Source organism: Chiroxiphia lanceolata, chromosome 4, assembly GCF_009829145.1.
Source record: "Chiroxiphia lanceolata isolate bChiLan1 chromosome 4, bChiLan1.pri, whole genome shotgun sequence".
Lineage (NCBI taxonomy): Eukaryota > Metazoa > Chordata > Aves > Passeriformes > Pipridae > Chiroxiphia > Chiroxiphia lanceolata.
The window spans coordinates 46721372-46743734 of record NC_045640.1 but is presented as its reverse complement, the minus strand read 5'-3'; the positions used below and the strand labels follow the sequence as shown (position 1 = coordinate 46743734).

The 22363-nt window shown below is 41.9% G+C and overlaps 2 protein-coding genes across 2 annotated transcripts; one reads left to right on the top strand and one right to left on the bottom strand.

Annotated features, from left to right (window-relative positions):
• Positions 1-1372: 1372 nt before the first annotated feature.
• On the bottom strand, positions 1373-16669 carry SARAF (store-operated calcium entry associated regulatory factor). Its single transcript, XM_032685316.1, is given in 6 exon segments — positions 1373-8667; positions 9167-9285; positions 10968-11076; positions 13838-14228; positions 15479-15654; positions 16294-16669. Coding segments are annotated over 6 exon segments (1197 nt in total). The 3' UTR covers positions 1373-8641.
• On the top strand, positions 16573-21691 carry LEPROTL1 (leptin receptor overlapping transcript like 1). Its single transcript, XM_032685317.1, has 4 exons — positions 16573-16683; positions 16899-16974; positions 18400-18586; positions 19195-21691. Exons 1-4 carry the CDS (start codon positions 16668-16670, stop codon positions 19309-19311), a joined length of 396 nt encoding a protein of 131 aa, XP_032541208.1. The 5' UTR covers positions 16573-16667; the 3' UTR covers positions 19312-21691.
• The last annotated feature ends 672 nt before the right edge of the window (positions 21692-22363 follow it).

Sequence of the window (22363 nt, the reverse complement as noted above, 5' to 3'; positions counted from 1 at the left end):
CAGTTTTCCAAAAGCTCAATTCTTTGCCATGCTGTACCTCTCCACACTGGAAAAGCTGCACCAGAAGGACACACAGTTACCAGGTGGACAAGGCCCCCGAGGGTGTTACTTGCCTCTCAGTTCCCAGGTAAGTTATGGGGTTGCAACACGGTTTCAAGAGAGGTTTCACTGATGCAGCCACACCGATCACTACAACATTGGCTAACGCCCATGTTTAAGCGAGGCCTAAAGTTTCCTTTAAATATGGAAAATGTAGTGCTCTGGGCAGACAAAGCGACTTTTATATTGCCCCCATTTTTTTCCTAATGGGAAGCCTGAAAATAAACGAACAACGAAACCAAACCAAACAGCCCAAAACTGACAGCTGTCCTTAACAGCTCCTCACCATTGACACCGCAGGTAAGTCTCAGATCCGCCTTATGTCTCCCCTCTCATTCTTTTCTTTTGAGTATCTCTGCAGCTCATCTTGAGCTAACAAACCTCTGCCCACAAGGTAAGAAAGGAACTGGAAAAACCACCTCCCACCCATCTCTGCAGGGTGATCCCTCCCCCAGTCTTTTGTCTGGGGGACCTGCAGGAAGGGGATTGTGTCTTACTGAGGGCAAAACCATGCCCTCATGATGCATTTCCTCTGCCAGTCTGAGCTGAGGTGCAGAGGCACTGCTGCAGGAAAATCACCAGTCCTGTTAACTCTGCCCTTGCCAGCCAGCCTGCTCGGAGGCCACCTCTGGGACAGATGGTGTTGTCATCTGAACTTGGTGAGCTTCAGTAGCGTGGTAAGTTGTTAAGGAAAAATGAGCTGAAAAAGCATATTGAAGAAAAATAGAGAAGAAAAAGCAAAATGCAAGCTCTGTTTCATGCTAATAAAAATTATTTCTTCTCCCTACAGTTCTCACATGGCTTATAAAAGTAGACGTCCTGTCTCGGGTGGAAAGGTGTACTGAGATTTTATTTAAGATCTATGAGATCTTAAGATCTATCTTCTGTAGATCTAGTTGATATATGAACGCTGTAATATAGCACATGCTGTAATATAGCACAGAGCTCCATCTCCTGAAACACAAATGATTAATTAATAATTGGTTTTTTGTTTATTTATGATGCTCAGTAAAAATGTCAGTTGTCCAATATGTCGACTGTGCCTTTCTCCTGATTTCAGCTGGAAATCTTGCCACTTACTGAGACAAGAAAACATGAAATTCTTAACATCCATGTTTCATACGTGAACTTTCCTGGAAGACAAGTCATGTTACCTGCCCTTGTCTGGCACTTTAAGAAATTAACACTTCTTTAGCAGTCTTGTCTGCAAAGTGCAAAGATGTCTGAATGCAGTAAGAACAACTGCCTATTGAAATCATCAGTCTAACAGAAATGCTGATGACAACTATGATAACTTTATTCAGAAGTTTGGTCTACATTTAAATTTTTTGCCAAGAACATATATTGGGACAGGAACACAAAATATCCATACTCTCTTCCCCCTACACCAACAAATGCTTTAGTGCAATTAGAGCTACGCTGTTTGCAGAATTTCAGTAAACTGTACTGGACAAAGAGTTTTTCAGTCAGTGTTACCCTTCTGTGCTAGAAGCTGTGCCTGGGATAAGTAGATCCTTATCCCTGTAGATAATGATGTAAGAGATATCGTACTGCCTTGGAGGACAGCTCTGCCTACCCCAGTACCCCAACTCTGATGGAGGCCATTAAAACCTTCTGCTTCTGGGATTCAAGTCCTAGGGACTTTTGAGACAGAAGTCATGTAATGGCTCAATCACTGATGTGTTGTTTTTATGTAAAATCACCCAATTGCTTCCTTCTCATCTTTAGTTTTGGCCTTTAAAACATGCTGCAGTAGGAAGTTTCATAAATCAGGTCTGTGTTTTGAGGTGCACCTTATCTCTGACCTGGCAAGATTGTGAAGATGTATGGTTAGGCCGTGCATTTGGGAGGTGAGCAACAGAACAGTCAGGACAGCCTGACCCAGCAGCTGAATTAATACAGGGTCTTCATGAGCCACATGCAGACTAGGGGATGCAGCTCCTTCAGCGTGCTGCAGCCACACTGCACAAGAACACCCTTCCATGTGCCGACTGGCTCCATCAGAGCATTCTACATCTCTTTTTAAAGCTCTCTTTTGCTGACTGTTCCATACCCTTGCTTTATTTGTCATTCCAGGGCATAAAACATTCCTGTAGCTCAGCTGTCTTCCTGCGACTCTCCTGACATGCTGTCCAAAGGTCATCAAATACAATCCTCCCTCAGCCACAGCCTCTTGGCTTGGAGGTCTGCCAAGCTGAGGCTAAGTGGTAGCACTCATTGCTCCATGAGGCCTCTCAGGTGCTTAAGCAAACAAAGACTGGAGAGGAACAGATGCCTCGGTAGCACGTTCAGGCTAGAAACACTATCTGGTTCCTGTCTGGGACTCTTTGCTCCCTACTCTGCTATGGCTGAATCCCGTTGGAGATGGTTTGTGCTGGGTTTCTCTCTCAGCTGCTGCAGAGAATTCTGTTTCTCGGCTATATCCAAAGCAGCTTTGCAATGTAAAAGTCAGTATCTGCCCAAACACTAACTTTTCTTTAGCAGCTACATCACCTGAGCTAAAGGGAATGTATTAGTATCTTAAGTAAAACTGGATTACCTGAATCAAGTGTGGTCTTCCTCCCACCACAGTGGGACAGTTTGCACTGTTTCAGCTCTATATACATTCACTTAGTTACAGCCTAGTCCCCAACTCCTTGTTAAAAAGGAAATAAATCCTTCCACCTGTTATGGAGGAGAGCATGTAGAATTAACCACCTGAGCTTGCCAAGACAGAATCACACTGCACTATGACCCAGGGGGCCTGGCTGTTTTCTAATAGTCAGGATTTGGGCACATGGTTTGCCTTCCTAAGGGAAAGAGCACTTCACTGCTGACAGGTGTCAGCAGCAGATGACAATTTGTGCTGAATGGGATCTTCTTGACTCAAAGCTAAGACAAGTAAAACTTTCTGAGCTGTTTCAGCCTGCCTGGAGCTTGATTTTTACCTCGGTTTCAGAAACAGCACAGATCAGTGTTTCTGTTTATGCTGCAACCACATGAATTTCTGCACTGATCTAACTTCACCTGCTACTGCTACCAATTCTTTGCAAGCTGTGTATCAAACTACAAAGACCCCTGAACAGGCCAGACTTTGTCGAACACCAAACCTGTTACAGTTCTAAGTCTCTCACTCTTGTCCGAGTGGTGCAGAAAGCACTGATGGAATTATTTAAATCCACATCAATAAAGTATTCCTCCAACTCCTGGAGGAAGAATGTTGATAAAGTAATCCCAGCATGAAGGTCAGCTCTGCAAAATTGTTCCAACTCAGCATTTTATCTACATCCATTATACCTTTTTTTTCTTTTCTTTTTCCCCCAACCATAATTGTTTTCTGTCCATTAAAGCAGATGTGATGCATTTACAGCTGCTAAATGACAGGAAAATGACCACAGGAGTTGACTGGAAGATGAGTAACTACCATTATTCTGCAGAAGCACCAGCAAAAGGTATTCTGGATTGATGGTAATTCCAGTGCTGCGTCAATAAACACATCCCCACACGCTAATTACAAGGACACAGGAGGCACAGAGAGGAAGGCTAACAGGCAATGATGTCAGAGCTATGATCTCAAGGCTAAATCTCAGAGGATCCTGCACAATGACATCCATATACAGTTGCAGAGCAAAGACTGCACAAGAATCTTGGTGCCAGGGAAGTCAAGGCAAATGCAGTAAATGAGCTAAAGTTCCTTGTACCCATAACTCAAGAGAACTTGGTCTTTAAGTAGACATGATTCATCTCCACCAAAACTGGCAGTGGCTAGTTTGAAATCTGAATTCTGGTATGTCTTAGATGGTCCTCAGAGCAAAAGGTATCAATACAAATTACCAGTAATTAATTGCTTGTAGGATTTCTTTAGATATGCAGGATAAACTTCTAAACCCAGTAAAATAATCTTCGTAAAACAGCTATTAGAGCTACCTAGTATTTCCTGCTGTCACGTCAGAAGAGTGAACAAGCAGGACATAATGGGACACAGGTTTCCCCTGCAAGCCTGGCTTTGGCTGGTGCAGGTGTAAACTTGCTACCCTTCATCATGGCTGCTTGCTGCTCTTTCCATTTCTGGCCTTCTCTGTTCATTCCAAGTCACACTGCATCAGGAAAGAAACATGGACGCAGGGCCAAGTCCCCTTCCTTGTGCTTGGCACTAGCATTGTGGCATTTTCAGAAGGATCTGATATCTTTAAACATACATCTACCTACAGGATTTGCAATGGCATGCCTGTGGAGTGGCTGAGTTAGCACATCCTAGGCCAGCTTCCTGGTTATACAAGTCTTAAGTCATTCCTAAGGTAGGATGCAGAGGATGTTTTCAGGTCTTCTCCTTGCTGCCAGTTCACCAGCCCTTAATCTGCTCCAATCACCAGCTGCCAATACTGTACCCTGGACAAAAATGCTTCTCTGACAGAAGGCTAAAAAAACCTTTTTCCACAGACATACTGCCCACACAGGTCAGTTCACAGCCTGACAGTTTGCTTGCTTGACTTCGACTCCATCTACTCCATCCATTCCCAGCTCAGTGCACTTTTTGCAAATGCTCGTCACTTTCTTGATAAAAGAAACATTGACACTCACCAGGAACAGAGGGAACTACAGGATGGAAGACAGTGGGAGATAAGATATACAGGCCACATAAAGATAGTCAGCTGATTATTTTCATTAGCACTGGTAAATCACAGCTGGAATAGAAACAGAGGTGTCAGAAAGTGAAGACTACTGCGCTTACATACAATATCAGGAAAGCAAGAGAACTGGCTGCAGAGGAAGGTTTCAGCAAAATATGCTGAGTGATAAAGAGCCTCTCCCACGCAGCACTCAACCTTGAACTGCCCCAATAGGTATTGAAGGAGAACCTGACATTATGTTTCATTAGACACAACAGCATTGTCCGTTGGTACAGATTCCACTGCTGTGAGATTTTTTAGCATTTTTGTGGTTTTGCTCATATACTTTAGTTCATAGGCAACTGGGCTATTTCTGTACCGCAATCACTGATTGATAGGGCACTCTGAAAATACTAAGAACTAATACTAATTTGCTTTACTAAGGAGATAAAAATACAGCACTTTTAATAGGTGCTAAGTGGACAACAGTCTTATGTGCAAGTGCTGCATATGCAGGCAGGCATCACTTGCTATTTTATTCCAGCAATTTCTCTCTGCAACAACTCTTAGTGCTGGAAATTGTGCCACTTGGCTTGATTCCCCTTCTGGAACTTAGTGATATAAAGTGATGATCGTGGAAGAATTTTACTTTTAAAAACAACAACCTACCATCTCGCCTTGCTGGTAAGTCTAACACACACACGGCACCTAGGAAAAAAGTGAGGTGTGTAGCAACAGTCTGCAGAACTAGCCAAGATCTGACCTGGGAGCTGAGTCACAAGACAGAACAGCATAGAGAAAAGCTTATCTCTGTGCATCTTTTTTTTCTTTCATCACATGCTTCAGGGGAAGTCAGCTGTAAAACCAGGAGTTTCGTTCCTGTAATGAGCTTTAGCTTTGTGTGAGGATATAAGCCTTGTCAGAGTATGAGAAGTACTAGTCCCAGATGCCAAATAGAACTGCAATTATCTACAACAGCATTTTACAGTTTAAGCATTTACATATGCCTTGCAACTATGAAGTTGCTGTGAAGATGCTGCCAAAACCCTGCCTAGGAGCAGAAGACAGACTAGGACCTTCCAGATCTGATGCTCAGGAAGGAAGCTCAAGGCCTCTCACAAGTATGAACTCTAAGCTGCCTTCCACAAGTTCTTTTCATTCAGGAGCATCAGCAACATCCCTTATGTTTGACCAAGGAAACACTGGTAACAGAATTTGCAGGCCTCCGTTTAACCCTACTTTACAACAGCCAAGAAGTTGAACTGCCTTTATCTGTAGACCAGGGCCCTATCCACCAGTGACAAATTCTCTGTGTAAGAAGTTGATGTCAGCTTAGGCTATACCAGTGTAGAGTTCTGCTACATACACAACCAGGAACAGCAATGATCAGAAATTCTTTTGAAAGGTTCAGCTCATCACCTTCTAAAACCAGGAACTTGACAACATAACAGAGCTTTTCTGTAGACTCAGATCCAAAACCATGATTTACAAGAAAGCATTTAATTCCTTACAGTGTTCAATATTTTGTTATTGAAAATCCAATCATTATAATTACTCTATTCCCAGAATTGTTTTATTTTATTGAAACAACATACAGCTTACCCACTCTGGGTCTGGGGGTAAAGGATGACATTACACCACCCAGGAAGTGGACGGAGACAGACAACTCTGAAAAAACAGAACATGCCATCCCTGCAAGCCTCAAGATAATGCTTAAAAGACAAAAGTACTCCTTATTCACTTATTTCATTATCAAAGGGAAGGGCAAAAATATCCTACAGATTTGGAAACTGTATTCAGTATTCATCAGGTTCATGTATCAAATCACATTTCATGCAGAAACTATAAATACATAAATACATATGAAAACATTGTCTAAAACATTTCATAGCACGTTGTAATTTGAGAGCTAACTTCAGCTTCAAACTACCCAGTTAGCAAAAATCCAGTTTCATTGTTAGGTAATTAGTTGGCAAAGAGAATATTGACTGTGACAAGTTTCAACCTGAATACACTTCGAAATAAGTAAAAACTCCACATTTAAAATACATTATTTTGCTACACTTTGTCAAAAAGGTAAGAGATTTATCATATACTACTTCTCATAAAAAGCAGAACTTTCTAACAGGCCATCAGTAAGGGATTCCCTTTTTGTTTTTAGGTTCATAATGCAGATTGTTAATGCAGTTATTTTTCCCCAACCCTCAGGCAGCTCTGAGAAGCAAACAGCCATTTTACCCTCAAGTTATCAATTTTCATTTGATATTTTCAAAATAACATTTTCAGTGCAAGCACTTTTTCATAGCTTCTGTTGACTTCATACAGACTTCTGTGTTTTTTGATGGTTTTGTTTGCTTGTTTATTTTGGTTTTGTTTTCTTCTTTGGTTTTCTTTTGTTTGAGTAAGCCAGACATTGAACTTGGGCATAATCATATGAGCCAATTTTTTCTGTATTCATAGCTGCTTTCAGAGCAGTTATGCTGAAGTCACCTTCTTAGAAACTAACCAGACCTGCTATATCTCCTTGTGGAGGTGCAACTTGTATCAGCAAAGCAGTGCTTTGCTTTCACTGTAATAGTTTATATCAATTCCCAGACACCTTACTTTCACAAGGCTGAAAGCTATGCTCCTCCTGCTGCTGCCAGCATACAAAACTTGTGCACATCACACTTCTACACTCTACTAGGATGAGCTCTGGAGAAGACCTGGGGGTCAAGCAGCCCATTTTTCACTTTTGCCCTCTTCCCACAATCCTGAGAAATTTCTCTGCTTTCTTTTCAGCAATGCCTCTCCCAGGGCAGAGTCAATCACACAAGAACTGTATGATACTTCTCAGAGTCCCCAAAATATCATCACAGAATAAAGCCTCTCCGCTTCCCACTCTTTAACAGCACTTTGTTTTGAAAAAGTATACTGGGTAAAGTTTCCATCCTGTTAGACATTCAATTTTCTTTTTAGCTTAGTATCAAGGCCTGCTGTGCTCTACAGATTCTACCAGCTCTGGATTAAGAATGCTCCCTTCCCTTTGCAATAAGCACCTTTGGTTTACTGTGTCATGGACAGGTCATCTAGCAGGACAGATCATTCACATCAGAAGTTTTCACAGCACTGCCAACATCCACCATTAAAAGCAAAGTCTGTAGCCTCAATGCTGGCAAAATGTCTGCTATCACCTGAATTTAAATTATCTCAGTCTTCCAGAAAAAGGTTCAAATTAGAGAAAAACCATCTTGTCTCTTTTCAGGTTACTTATTTACTTCCCCCCTAATTTATACGCAAAATCCCCCAGGTTCGCACAGTCACCGTGGATAAGCTCTGAAACATGGAGCATCCTCAAATCTGCAAATTTTAGCTCCAACAGTCACACATCACAGATACAAGCATTTTAATGTTAGTCTCTCTATATACAGTTTTACTCTTTTCCACTGAGGAAAACCTGCAACACTTATCTGAGTAGCTGACTGCACTTACAGTAAAGTTCACATGAATTCTACAATGACGAACAAAAGTAGCTTCAAAGAGCAGCACTCCTTAGGTATCAGGTGGATGCTGGACTACCAAGAAAGAGGTGGAAAAAATACGTCAGAAATTCTAGATCAAATGAAATTAAGCCCAGAACATGAATAGCAAGCTACTTGTTAAAAAATCTGGTAAGGCTATCATTGCCATAATCCCTCAAGTACAGTCAGATATACAGTCACTGTAACATCATTTTTCTTAACTTGGATGAGTTTATTCTGTATGAGACGCTGCTGATTCGAAACAGTGGATGTTCCAGCACTTGTGATATCCTACACAGCAGTGAGAGTTCACATTTCCACAAAGAAAGAAAGGATCTTTTTGCCTAGTCTTTCATACTTCACATTCCCTTCTGAAACCTACTATTAGTAAAATAAATACAAGTGCACAGGAAGATTCAGTTCAATGACTCCGATGTAATAACGTCAAGGATTTCATCTTCGTTTTGTGCCCCCAAAGCCTGCAAAGAAAAAAAAAAGTCAGCTCCACTACAGCCTTTCCACTGAACTCTCTAGTTCTAAAAGGGCTAAAGGTGGCAAGGGAGACAAGGTACACATATTCACATGAAGTAGAACAGCAACCAACTGTGGGCTGACTGGCCTGAAAACTATTCTTGCAGATTAGACAACCTGCATTCTACAAAGAACATGCTTGTTCATGTTTGCTAGAGAAGAGCATGTATAATGTGCACCAGAAGGGAAAGCCTTAAACTAATGCACCTTGCCACTGAAGACAAACCCAATACTGGTGGTACCATGCCCACCTGTGGGGAGTTTCATGCCCCACAATGCTGCCCTACTTCCACAGGAAACAGAAATAAAGGACATGGTTACATGCCCACCTACACCAATTCATAAAATAAAACAAAGAATGTTTGTTGAATCTCAGCTAATGTCTGCATATTTTTGATAGGTCAAAGTCTCTTGAGCTTCAGGAGATGCAAAGGTGTTTTGCCTTACCAGAAGCAGTTCTTGTTCCTGAACTGCTACCTTGCGTGGAATTGCTTGAGTGCTCATTCATAGGAGGTGCAGCTGTGGGATCTGTCCACATACTGTAATACGGGGAACGTGGCTGTGCTCTGCTGTGAGACAGAGTAGAAAAAAAGATTCATTAGTGACATTATGAAAAATTAAGAAGATACCATTTCAAACAAGACAACTGCAGCTCTGAGGAAAACTGTAAACAGGCAGTTGTTTCAAATCTAGAAATCCCCCTATTGAACGTATTTACATGTTGAGAACAAGGATATCCAGTGTTGTTATAATATCACCTGTAGACTTCCAAAAGGAAATTAAATCTCATTCTTTAAAATAAGCAATTCTATCAATTGCAAATGAGGAAAGTTTTCCCTCTGAAATTCTGACCTTAGATTCTATTAGACAAGAAAAGAAATTTGACATCAGAAGCTTAAATGCATTTTGGCAACACCTACATCCCAGCCATGTCAGCCAAGAGAAAACATCCTTCTGTTAACTATTTTGAAAAGGTTGTATCATTAACTCTAACATATCACGATCTTTGACTCACTGATTTAATTTATTTGCTTCCATGGATATGGGATTTCCTGCTGCTGAAATGGACAAAGAACTGTCTCACACTTTCTGGCACCAGCATTTTGAGGCATATAATTTAAAAAAAAAAATCAAATTAAATAATAGTGGACCAAAGACTGTTTTAAAAGAAAAGAAGCCCAAGTTAGGAAGCTTGTTCATGTATCTGGACTTACTCAGTTAGGTCTCTAATCCTGAACAATAAGATGTGGCTATGGAAATGGGGAGGGGGTGGAAATCAATTAACTAACCTGTTTGTAGATACTACATAAATACAATGCTTAAGCACAAGGATCATGTATTTCAACTTAAGAAATACTAAGACAATAAAACCTTTAACACATTTTACCTTTTAAGAATTGCTAGTAGAGTTAATATAAGGCTTCTGTTATTACAAAAAATAACAACAAAAAAAAAGGTATATGGTTATATTTAATCTGTTACATTGCCACATTCCTACAGGAATAGACTCAATACACATGCAGTTATTTGATAAAAAGAGAAAACTGCTTGGGCTCTAAAGATTCCCTGGAGGAGTCACATATTTTCTCCAGTAAAGCCTAAAATGGCACCAAACTCCTACACTGAAACCAATGCATTTTAAATGCCTAAAAGTGTTGAGCAAATATGACCAGCAGATGGTTACTCCAGCACAAAACTGCTTTTGAATGCTGTTTATGTTATGTTTTTTCAAAATGCAACTTACATAAGACCTACAAGTCCCCTGGAAAACCATACCTCTTGGATTTCCACACATGGGCCACTGGGAGACTGAAGATTAAAGGCTGTTTAATCTAATCACACTGAGTATCACATAAGAGCAGTTGCCATACAGACTGACTTCAGGAAAGATGACACTGATAGAAGAGACCTATCTACGGATAGTCATATTAAGCATAAAACTATCTGTGTTTTAAGGCAGTCTGCAGGTAGATTGTTTAAAAGTTCAAATTAAATTTGCAGGCCATTATGCCAGGTCAGGCTAATTAAAAGCAGAATGAAGTACCTCAGTCCTCCCAGTTCTTCCCCAGAAATGTGCTTATAATGTCTCTGATGCTGCAGCTAGAGATAGCTCCTCAAAATTCTGCTAGTGGTAGGATTTTATAGCTTTAATGACACAGGCCTGAAAGCTTAGAAACAACGTCAACACAGCATATGGCATACCTTCCGAAAGCTTAAATACTTAAAATCTGATAGATGCATGTTTTACCTGTGACTGCCTGCCAAGTAGCCTAGCAAGCCTCCTGCTCCTAATCCAGTCCAAAATCCTGGTCCTGAAGGGGTTCCATGATGGGAATGAGTTCCAAAGCTATTGTCATCTTAAACAAAACAAAAATAGGAAACATCAGTTAGTAGCCTAATCCTCAGACCAGCTGTTGCAACAAGATTCTCTCCTGTTAAAGATAATGGAAAATTAGAAAAGCTCTTCCTAATTCCAGTAGATTCTTGATCAAGCTTAACTTGAGAGGCCTCACATTTCAGAAAGCAGGGAAAAACACAGAAATGAACACTGCTTTGAGGAGTTTTATGTTAAAAATCTACTTCCACCCCATCTCACAGCCCTGACGTTCACAAAACATGGAAAGTCCCTGCCTGCTGATCTATAAACAGACAAGTAAGATTAAAAATAGAAAAGGAAAGGAAGAAAGAATAATCTGAAGGTCACATACCAGGCCAGAGGCAGACACAGGAGCAGAAATCAAATAGGTGAGACTACAAAGTGAGCAAACCACAAAGACACACAGCTTCTAATCTCACTCAGCACAGCTGCACCATTTGAGTCACAGTGGCTCAGTGTAATGGCTAACATTACTTGTATTGTTCCTGCTAATCCTAGTCTGGGATTTGTTATCAAAAGGCATGTTAACTGCAATCACATTGCAAAGTTTTTGTTATGCATGAGTCACCAAGCTTGACAAATACCTTGATGAAACTGCAAGCATATCAAGTAGGTTGTGGGGGAAGGAGAGTCACAGATTTTTTACATGTGACCTGCATAACATGAGGTTCTGAGTCAGAACTGAATGTCTTCCATTTAGAAATAAAAACAGAAAAGACAACCTCAAAGTAGAGTAATTTTCTAGTCTAGAGAAAAACAGAAATGCAAGAATAAGCTCAACCACAGGCTTAACACATAAGGAAGTATAAAAAGAAAGGAAGATAACATTAGAGTCTCCCTGAAACATGCCTACCCAAAAAAGCGGACCAGAGATAATGAAAGTAAAAGTTATAGAAGGTCTGGTTTGTCTTCAAACTGGTATGAAATAATCAGTTTTCTGTCTGCATTGAATTTGATGTTGAATTTCATTTTGAATGCATGGGGAGAAAGATAAACTCTCACTGGAGTGATAAATCAGTTATGCTGATTTGAACCAAAAAAAAAATTACTTCCTTTACTATAAACACAAGGTTAATCAGAGATGAACCAACTCATTTGTTCAAAAGCACCGTGACTGAATGTTGACTCAGAAAACTGAGTCATTTTTTGCTGAAATATCTAGAGCAAACATTAAGAATCATGTCAAACCACAAATAGAGAGAAAGCAGAATTTTATTAAGATAGGATGGCTAAACTAGTTTCACAGGACACACTCTGCATGTTAACAGGATTTAAAATGAGGCAAACTAAATATTAACAGTAATACATGAACATTGTTTTCCATTACTGTCCGGATTTCCAAAAATTAATACCTTCCTGGGAACACATGGACATACACACTCAGAGATGTGCTTTTGCTCTGCTGCCAGAATATAAGGCAGACATCAAATGCAATGAAATAGTGTAACAACTGGTGCAATTAATCAACAAGGAACAGGACAGAAAAAACCGAAAGTAACTCTTCACTGTTTTGCCTGTGTCCAGTATGACAGAGCCCTGTCTTATGACCAGGGCTCTACTGACTACCACAGTAATGCCAATGGCAAGTGCCCACACAGGGTCACTGATGCACATGCAGCATAGAAAGACAGCTTGAAATAACTACATGGAAAACAATTTGCAAAGCCAACAGTAATATGGAAGCAGAATCCCTTTAATTTTCTGCTGCAGGTAGGTCTGAATGTTTCTGCTGGGCATGCCCTGCACAAGGGTATCCCAAAGAGTTACACTGCACCCTCTGTTGGCCAAGCTGCTTGAGCAAAACTTGAAAAAACCATTAATAAGCATTACTAAAATACAAACTTCTAAGTAAACTTAATCCTTGCTATATATTTTCTTGCTAAAACCCCTTCTCTATCTCACAAAAAAAAAAACAAACGTAACTTGTGAGAATATAATTTAAGTTTCAATGCTGTGAGCAGCTTGCACGTGCAGAGGGTTAAATCAGTTGGTCAGACACCAGATGAGCAACATTTATGTTCCTCAGACACTGTGACTGCCTAAGGAAGACCATTTATTAAGTGAAAGAAGTCATCAGTTTTCTGGGAGAAGAAAAAGTGCACCCTTTCCTAGCAGCACCCTTGTCATTGCTTATCTATTGCTTACAACTTCAGATGAAAGGCCCCACCTGAGATTGAGATGAGGCACCTCTAATGCCAGTTCAGAGGCACTGTTCTCTGTTCTGGGAATCAAATCTTTCAGCTGCTGGAACTACACTGAAGCACCTGTTAAACAGAGGACTGGTATATGATACTCAACTCCATTAACTGCTTTGTGAATGAAATCAGTGCTGAAAGATCCTTCTGTAAGGTTTCAAAGCACCTCTTTGGAATGGGTTTGCTTCTGGCTGCATAAGACCATTCTCTCTTCCAGATTACCTATGAAAATTATTCTCCCTGTCATAATCCTCCTATTTCACAGGGTACAAAAAGAACACTTGCAGAGCATGCGGAGATGGATTTTCAAAGGTTCAAAGGGCAGCTTGCTGCACAGCTGCCCTGAAAGCCTGTGGAAAACCAAGTTCTTATTTTCTCTTTTGAACAAAGAACAGAACACAAAGCTGGCTGCAGGCTCTGCAGCCAAATCAGCAGAGTCAACTGCCAATGCTCTGGTTTTCAGTTGGTCCCACCTGCTCCTACTGCAGATAAAACAGTATAACCCTGCTTGCTCTTTTGAGTACAGAGAACAGGTCAGGGCCCTACCTGTGAAGCTGGACTTAAAGCCAGGAGGAGGAGGTGCCTGCTGACTCTGCCAGAACGGCCTCGCGAATCCATCACTGTCACCGGGACTCTGCTGAGGCTGCTGATTGCTGAGGAAGAACTTGTATACTCCAAAAGCAAGAGCAAGAAGAACTATTACAACAATCACTCCAGAACCAGAATCAGAAGAATCTTGCCTTGACTGATAATAGCTAGAACCAAAGCTTCCAGAGGTCTTCACCTTCCTTTCACCTTCCTCAGTCAGCTCTAGCCTGAACAGCAAACTACAGGAGCCTCTCAAGATGTAAGGATCATCCGGGTAATCGTAGCCTTCACAGCTCACTTCTGTGTGTCCAAAGCGGTAGGCTTTGTCCAAGTCTGCTTTGCACTGCCACTGAAAAAATAAACACAATACAAAGTAAAATCTTCTGCTCCAGAGATTAAAATACCTGTCTGCTTCCCCAAATATGCTCTGAAATAAAGCTGTGATTGCTAACAAACTATCTAAGGGGCCACAGGGTATGAAATTTCTGAGCACTTATTTTGAAAAGGAGTAGGAATTTGATGTTAACTAAAGATGATTTTTAAACCCTACAACTTGAAAAAAAACTCTGATCTTTCAGAACACTAAAAAGTTACGACTCTGGAAGATTTTGGTTTTTTTCACTGGACAGGTTTTTCAAATATTCCTTCTTTAGATAAAGCAATACTTCTAAAAACATTCTATATCCTGTGCAACAGTTACTTAATAAATGCCTGTCCTGTGTAAACTTGATGGCAGCTACAAAAACACAACATGTGATCCTGAAATCCAGTGCACCCGATTCAGTTTGTGTCCATGCAGAAACCAAAAGAAACTGGGACAGACATAATTAGGCATTCAAATCCAACACTTAAAATCATACTGCAGACTCTGCAGTCGAATATATGTGGATTCTTCAGCCTCATGTTTCCTTGAGGTGCCTGAACTTACCATCTCTAACTGCAAGTGACACATATTTTGGAGAGGAAATAAAAAAGTAGTAATTTCTAAATTAATAATTCAGGACAGCAGTATCAACTGTCAATTCAAATTTGACTGTTCTTTTACAGTACTGTGTCAGTTTTAACACTCACCTTCAGCCCTGATTCCTGGTTATCTACTGACAGGAGCTTAGGTAACAGCTAACAAAAAAAAGAGCCATGACTACTTCCTGACAAGCACTCACATCCTAAGGTGCAAGAGGAAGTCAAGCAAGCCCGAAACTTAGCGTTTAAAAGGTAGAGCTGAAGTGAAGCAACTATTTATAATCCCTTTCCACTCTAATGAAAAATGGAAATCCACACAGCAATATCAATTCCAAGAGCATCCTCTGAGGTTTGCCAGAGTTAGATTTTATAAACTCAAGCACTATTTTATTTAAAACCAATGAAGGTTCGCTGTGCTGTGTTTTTACATCAGCACCTTCAAGGATATTTCAAACATATACATACAGTAGTTCTGGAAAATGCAAGCCTAGAAGTATTTAGGTTAAGTTTTAGTCATCAAAGGCCATCTAACAAAAAGCAAACTGAACTGACACCCTAGTTCTTTTCTTCTTCAGAAATTACCGAGTGTGGGGGAAGATGATTTCATTAACAGTTTAACAAGTTTTAAACAGTTACCTGTACATCATAGCCATCCCAACCTTTGTTGTAACACTGAACCACCTCAGGGACACGGGAACACCCCGCAGTGCCTCCCGTGCACTGCAGCTGCGGGACCGCAGGTGTCCGCCGGGACGTCGTGTACTGCCCTCTGTGGAGAGTGAGCGCCTGTACGTCTCTCAGCAGAACCTTCCCTGAAACGGGGAGCACAAACGTCAGAACCATGGCATTAACTGGGTTGGAAAAGACCTCTGAGACCACCGAGTCCAGCCCATGGCTGAACACCACGTCAACTCGACCATGGCGCTAAGTGCCACATGCAGGTTTTTTTTAAACGCCTCCAAGGACGGTGACTCCACCACCTCCCTGGGCAGCTTATTTCAACGTGTAATCACGCTTTCCGTGAAGAAATTCTTCCTAATGCTTGTCAGCACTTGTCCAGATGCGTTTCCCCTGGCCACAAGGGCCTCCTCTCAGGACACGACTGGCCATACAGAGACCGAAGCAGTGCCCTGCTTCTCTACAGGAGACAAAGCCCCAGGAAAATAGGGCATTTCCCTCGTTTCCTTCCGAGGCAGCTATGGGCTACTCCTCTTAGGCATAAGAGCACCCCCGATCGCACAGCGGGATGACTGCTGCGGCATAAGGCGCCTTAAAGCGAACCCCAACCCAAACGTCTTCCTGGCGCGGGCCCAGGCACAAGCCCTCCTTCTCCCGTGCCGGCGCCGCCAGGCCGGCATAGCTGCGCAGCGCCGGGCCCATAGGAAGCAGCGGTGGTGCCAGGAGAGGCGACAGGGGTCGCGCTGAGCCCCGTTTACCCCTGCGGGTCTCACCCGGGCGGTCCCAGCCCAGGGCGGGGCCGGTGGCGGCGCAGAGCAGGAGCAGCAGAAGGTGAGCGGTGGCGGCCGCCATGACAGCGCTAAACTACGTCACCGTCCGCCCCGCCGGGGAAAACACAGAGGAAGGGGCGGAGCTTCTCTCTGTGCCACGCCCCCAGAAGTCCGTGGGGCCAATAGGCGGCGAGGGCGCGGCGCTTCCCGCGCTTCGCCCATAGGGCGGGGCTGCCGTCTCGCGACTTTCGCGCGCGCGCGCGTCACGCGGGCAGAGCGCTCCACCTTCCCGGAAGCGGCTTCCGGTTCTGTGCGGCAGTTCCGGTTCCCGGCACGCGCCCCTCCGGTGCCGCGCGGCTCGCGGGACAGGCGGCACCATGGCCGGGATCAAAGGTGCGCGCGGGGGGCGCGGGGCGGCCCTCGCGGGCAGGGGCGGGTGCGGGCGGGAGCCGCCGCGGGAGCCCCCCGTGCCCCTCCCGCCCCCCCGTGTCCCCTGTGCCGGGCGGGCGGGGCCGCGCTGAGCCCCGCGTTGGTTTGCGGGTCGCGCTCGGTGTTTTGTGCGGCGTGTCGCGCCCTTCATCTGCGGTCCGCTTGTGCTCTCGTTGCAGCCTTGATCAGCCTGTCCTTCGGCGGAGCGGTCGGACTGATGTTCCTGATGCTCGGATGTGCCCTTCCCCAATACAAGTAACGTGCACTCGCTTCCTGCTCTTTGTGTCTTGTTTTGTGTGTCACTAACCCCACAGTGGTTTGGATTTCGTCATTTCAGAATCACAGAATCGGTAGGGTTGGAAGGGACCTCTGGAGATCATCTAGTCCAACCCCCCTGCATGCCAAGGCAATTGTGGATTGGGAAGTCCTCTCTGTGTAGGAGGGGTCTTGGGATTTGCCTTTGTTTTTTTACTTCGAAAGATTGGGGTGGGAAAAAAGACCATCCAGGGTTTAATTCACCTTAGAAGTGGTGACAACAAAAATTAAGCTACCAGGCCTGACTGCAGACTTATTAAAGGGTACACTGCCCTGACATGTCCCAGCTATTGTCTGTGGCTGACAAACAAACAGGAACTCCTGAGGTAGGCAGCAAGTGTGTGTTATCCAGGGAAGCATCTGCATTTTCTCTGGCTGCATAGTGGTAGCTGGGCTCTCAGTGACTGTCAGATGGACCTTTCACTGTGTCCCACGCAGGTAATGTAGCATCTGGAGTGATTGCAGTTGCTACCTGTACTTTGGGTATATCCAATCCTATCCTTTAGTTCTCAGGAGATCCAAAGTAGCAGACCAAAAGTGCAGGTAGTTATACCTGTGGCTTTAATTTTTTGCAAGGGAATGCTGACTCTACAGAAAATCTTTTAAATTGACTTACTTACTGAATGTTAAATAACATTGAGTAAATAACCTGTTATTGGTTGTTAATTGCAGTTCTCTACGTATATGACCATGACATATATAAAACCAGTGCTGGTGACACAAACCCTTGGGAAGGAGATCACTGTGCAGTTGCCCTTCAAACGATGCAATAAAGTTTTATTGAAACAATGCGCACCTGCGTTTGTGTGCCTGAGAAATCTAGTCTGGTGAGCTGCAAGCAAAAAAAGAAAGTGTTGCCAAAACAATGGTGTAGTTTTTGTAGGTGTCTGCTGGTTGCATTCAGATTTTAAAAAAAGTGGAAAAAAATGTCTTGGTTCCCCATGGTGGCTGAGTATTGTCTGAGAATGACGCTCTGTCCCACGTGTGTGCACTGAAATGGCCAAAATGATGTAAGGGCTCTGCAAAAGTATCTCTGCAATTCTTAAGCACAGCTGACAGGATAAACTTTGGAGTTAAGCTTGTCTTGTGAGGTGGCATTAGATTTAGGCTTGCATAGTGAAATCTTGCTTTATGAATATCCTGTTAGTGAGCTCTGCTGCCGCTGAGGTCAGCCGAAGCCACTCACAAACATGGTCTGCTGGATTAATGTCAGCTTGTTCCAAAGCAAAGGATTTGCCTTCTCTGGGTTTGTGTCTGTCTTTCCTGAATGTGGATGCTGGATGGGGAAAATGCCTTGTGTTGATTTTAGGAAGGACAGGAAGACAATCAAGTTAACTTAAATTTTTCTTCTCCTTTCTTTTTCAGCCAGTACTGGCCACTGTTTGTTCTGTTTTTTTACATCCTGTCTCCTATCCCATACTGCATAGCAAGAAGATTAATAGATGACACAGATGCTACAAGTAATGCCTGCAAGGAGCTAGCAATATTCCTTACAACAGGCATTGTGGTATCAGCATTTGGGCTACCAATAGTGTTTGCAAGAGCAGCACTGGTTAGTAATATTTCAACCTATGATTTTTTTTTTTTTTCTAGAAAACTTTGTTCTTGATGTTTGGGTTTTTTTACTGAAGATAAAGCTCTCATGCATTAAACAACTCTTATAATTGCATACTTAAGATGTTTGCAGTGGAAACAGAATAATACAGCTCAGACGGTCAGTTTGAGTGTCTCACACCCTCACTCTCCCTGGAAAACATCCACCTCCTTTTTTGTTGCTGGCATATCTGCTGGTGTTTTGAAGACCTTAAATAAGTGTCTGTTTAAAAAAGTCTTACAGAGTGGTTGGCAATATAACTGGGCCGCAGATGTGTTTGATGCTGTAGCCTAGCCCTACTTTATACACCAAAACAGCTGTGTCTGCTAGCCAACACTTTGAGTATGGGTAGAAAAAACTTGTTGTGCTGTTTGGCTGGCTGTGAATTGATCAAGTAATTTTAGGTAAACCCAGCCTTCTCGGTGTAACCACAAATAACGATATACTACCTTATTGCATCATGGGCATGTTACTGAACTTTGTCAAGAATGGGACAGGAAAATGTTGCCTTTTGTCTTGTCAGTATTCAGTTCAAAATGTGTCTAACTAATTCCCCTTGTTCACAGATTTACTGGGGCGCATGCGCACTTGTTCTTACGGGGAATACAGTCATCTTTGCCACAATCCTAGGATTTTTCTTGGTCTTTGGCAGCAATGACGACTTCAGCTGGCAGCAGTGGTGAAAGGAAGATAAGAGAACTATCACAGGCATCTTGTCATGCAGTGGCCATCCATACAAATGAGAGAATGGGCAATAAAGAGAAGTAGCGTAGCAAGCCTCTTGAGTATTCTAGATGCTCCTTTTCACGTTGTTCGTTCTGAGTGTACTACTGTTACTGACAGGGTTTATATGTTTTTATGAAGTGGAGAGATTATTGATTTCATTTTTACCTATGGTATGTTTTTAGGTGCTCTCTTGGTTTAAAATTGTCATCCTTCTGTCCGGTGTTTTATGTGAAGCTTTAAATCAGGAACAAGAACATTTAAACATGGTTTCAAAGAAGATTTAAAGTTGGGGTTTTTGGTTGGGGTTTTTTTTGTTGTTTTTTATTTAAGCTAAGCATTAGTACTATGTTTCAGTTTTAATTTTTTTTTAAATACCAGGATTAAATTATATACAAGCTGATTGGAGGCAAGAGGTTGTCCACCACCATTGTCAATTTCCAAATCAACAGATTGTTGCTATATTGTAGCTATATTTTTAGAGGCAAGGCGGGTTGGAAAGTACCGGTTGCAGATTTTCTTCTGCTCATACCTCATACCGGGTGATGAATGTTGATAGCCTTCATTTCAGGACAAGGCTGAGGAGCAGGTAGAGTTATTTGGGAGAAAAGTCCTAAATTTTAACACTGCTAGCCCTTTTACCTGCTTTGTTATTGATTCTGTGGATGTGACATTCAAATGCTCTGTAAATGTAAATGTATTGATGCTGACATACAAAACTAAAGTGTATTGTAGGGGAAGGGAAAATGATGTTTAAATTCCATTTTTTAAAAAAAGTATCTTTTGAACTCTTTCTATTTATAAGTATTGTATGGTTTTGAACTTTTATGTCAACTTTTTACCACAAAGATGGTAAAATGTTCATTTATGGAACTACTGGTTTATGTTAATTTGAAGCATATACAAAGCTATTTCCTCCTCCCCCTTTTTAATTTATTTTATACATAGTATATATATATATATAATAAAACAGCTTTTAAAATGTAGATTAAAACTTTGTGTTAAACCTGCCTAAGAATGATCCCCCCCGCTTTTTTTTTTCCTCTCAATGCGGTTGAGTGACTTTTTTGGAAGTCACTGGCTGAACTGATTTCACTTGACTCTTCTTAAGTTCTTATGCACTATTGGTTGATAAGATTTAATGTTATGTCTGTAACTGTAGCTTGTGTTCTGTAAGATCGCACATGTAGCTTCAAATATTTAAGACAAGTTTTATGCATACCTCTCAATTGTCTGGATTTTTCATTTGAAGAAATCTGCCATTAGACATTCCATCACAACACAGTTGATGAGTACCACTTAACCAGGTTTGACTGTACCATGTGCAGTGATGAACTTGACCAAACATACTTCTAAATGGTATTTTTCAATTCTTTAAAAAAAGTCTAGGAATCTTAACCATGCGTAATTAAAAGCTGACAGTTGCTTAGGTTTTGCTTAACAGTGTGAAAAGGCACAGAACTGCAGGTCTTGGCTGTAGAATTTGTGTGCAGATGCAAAGTATAAAGCTTGAATATATGTATATATTCATATTTATATATGAATGTCTGCAAGGTTTGATAGTAATGGTAGAGACTTGCATGATGTGCTCGAGGAACTGAAACCGGCAGGTGGGGACAGCAGGGGTGTCACTGCCTATGTGTTCTGCTTTGTTAATGTCTTGTGGGTAAAACAAGAGCTCAATTTTGTCAGTGCTGGTAGAGGAACAAGTAGGTGCCAAGGCTCTAGTGCGGAAGCCAGTCCATAGCAGATGGTGTTTCAGCCATAAGTAAGTGGTTCACCAGACTGCCTGCGATGGTGGCATTTGGAGCTGCGAGAGGGCTGTAGGGTCACATTTCATCCCCTCTTTCATCCCATCTGTGCCAGTACAACGGAGGTAGAAAATCTTCCAAACCAGTGGCGAAAGTTGCAGCCCTTTGCAGTCCTTGCAAAGGAGGAATGTTTAGGACATGTACCAATCTGAATCTGTTACCAACTCCTTTTTCATGGTTAGGAACTGTTTTCTCCTTCGCTCCTGAAGCCTGCTTCTCCATATGATGCTACCCTCTGGATCACTGGCCACGGAGCTCACTGTGTATGTATTGGTGGTGCATTTTTTTTGTTTGTTAATTGCATTACAGCACTACCTTCTTTGTTTGCACACCAAGTACAGGCAGTATTGCTCTGATTTGTGAGCTAGACACTTGAGAGGTATAATCCTTCCATATAATATGCACTGAGATAGCATTACCATCCTTCTAGAGGGAAAAACTTTGAGCGATAAAAATTTTAAATGGCGATCTTGAGTTCTGTATGTTTAATCAAAAATACTCTAATAAAAGGAGTATTTTGTTTAACGTATTAATTGGTTTTTCTTTTTCATTTCTTTAATGTGATTGTCATTCCTGTGGCAGAGATGACACCAGATTGCTCACTAGTCCTTCAGAGTGAGTATTCGTGTCATTTACCTGGGGCTGCTCTATAAAGAGAGGCTCGAGCGTCCAGTGCTGTACTAGTTGCACTGAGCTGGCTTTGCTGGTTGTATCTCACATCTGGAGTTTTATCTCAAGTTTGTGTTTGAAAGCCAAATCCTGAAATGTTGCTGGAACTATACAAAGTAACGGCCACCCTTACTCTCTGACCTATTTATAACTTTACAATTTTTATTTAAAAAAAACCCCATCCCTTGTGATATTTGTAATGATATGTGGCATTTCTGAAATTTGAAAAGTGATGTCAGTCTTTAACAGCAGAAAGTAATGGGAATTGGTGGAAAATCTTTTTGGGGTGAGCCATCATCCCCTTCCCTCTCCTGACACATACTCACTTTGGTCATATCTGTTGATTTTTTTTTTCTGTTTGTTTATTCTAAGAGGGGGAAAAGGTTGTTTAAAATATTAACTGCATTTCTTAAGTCAAAACATTGGAAGAGGAGTGAGGTAATTTGGCAATAACTACAGTGCTACGGCTGCACACAGTTTTTTCATGAAATCAAAATAAGTCATAGAATCAGAGAAAATACTGAGTTGGAAG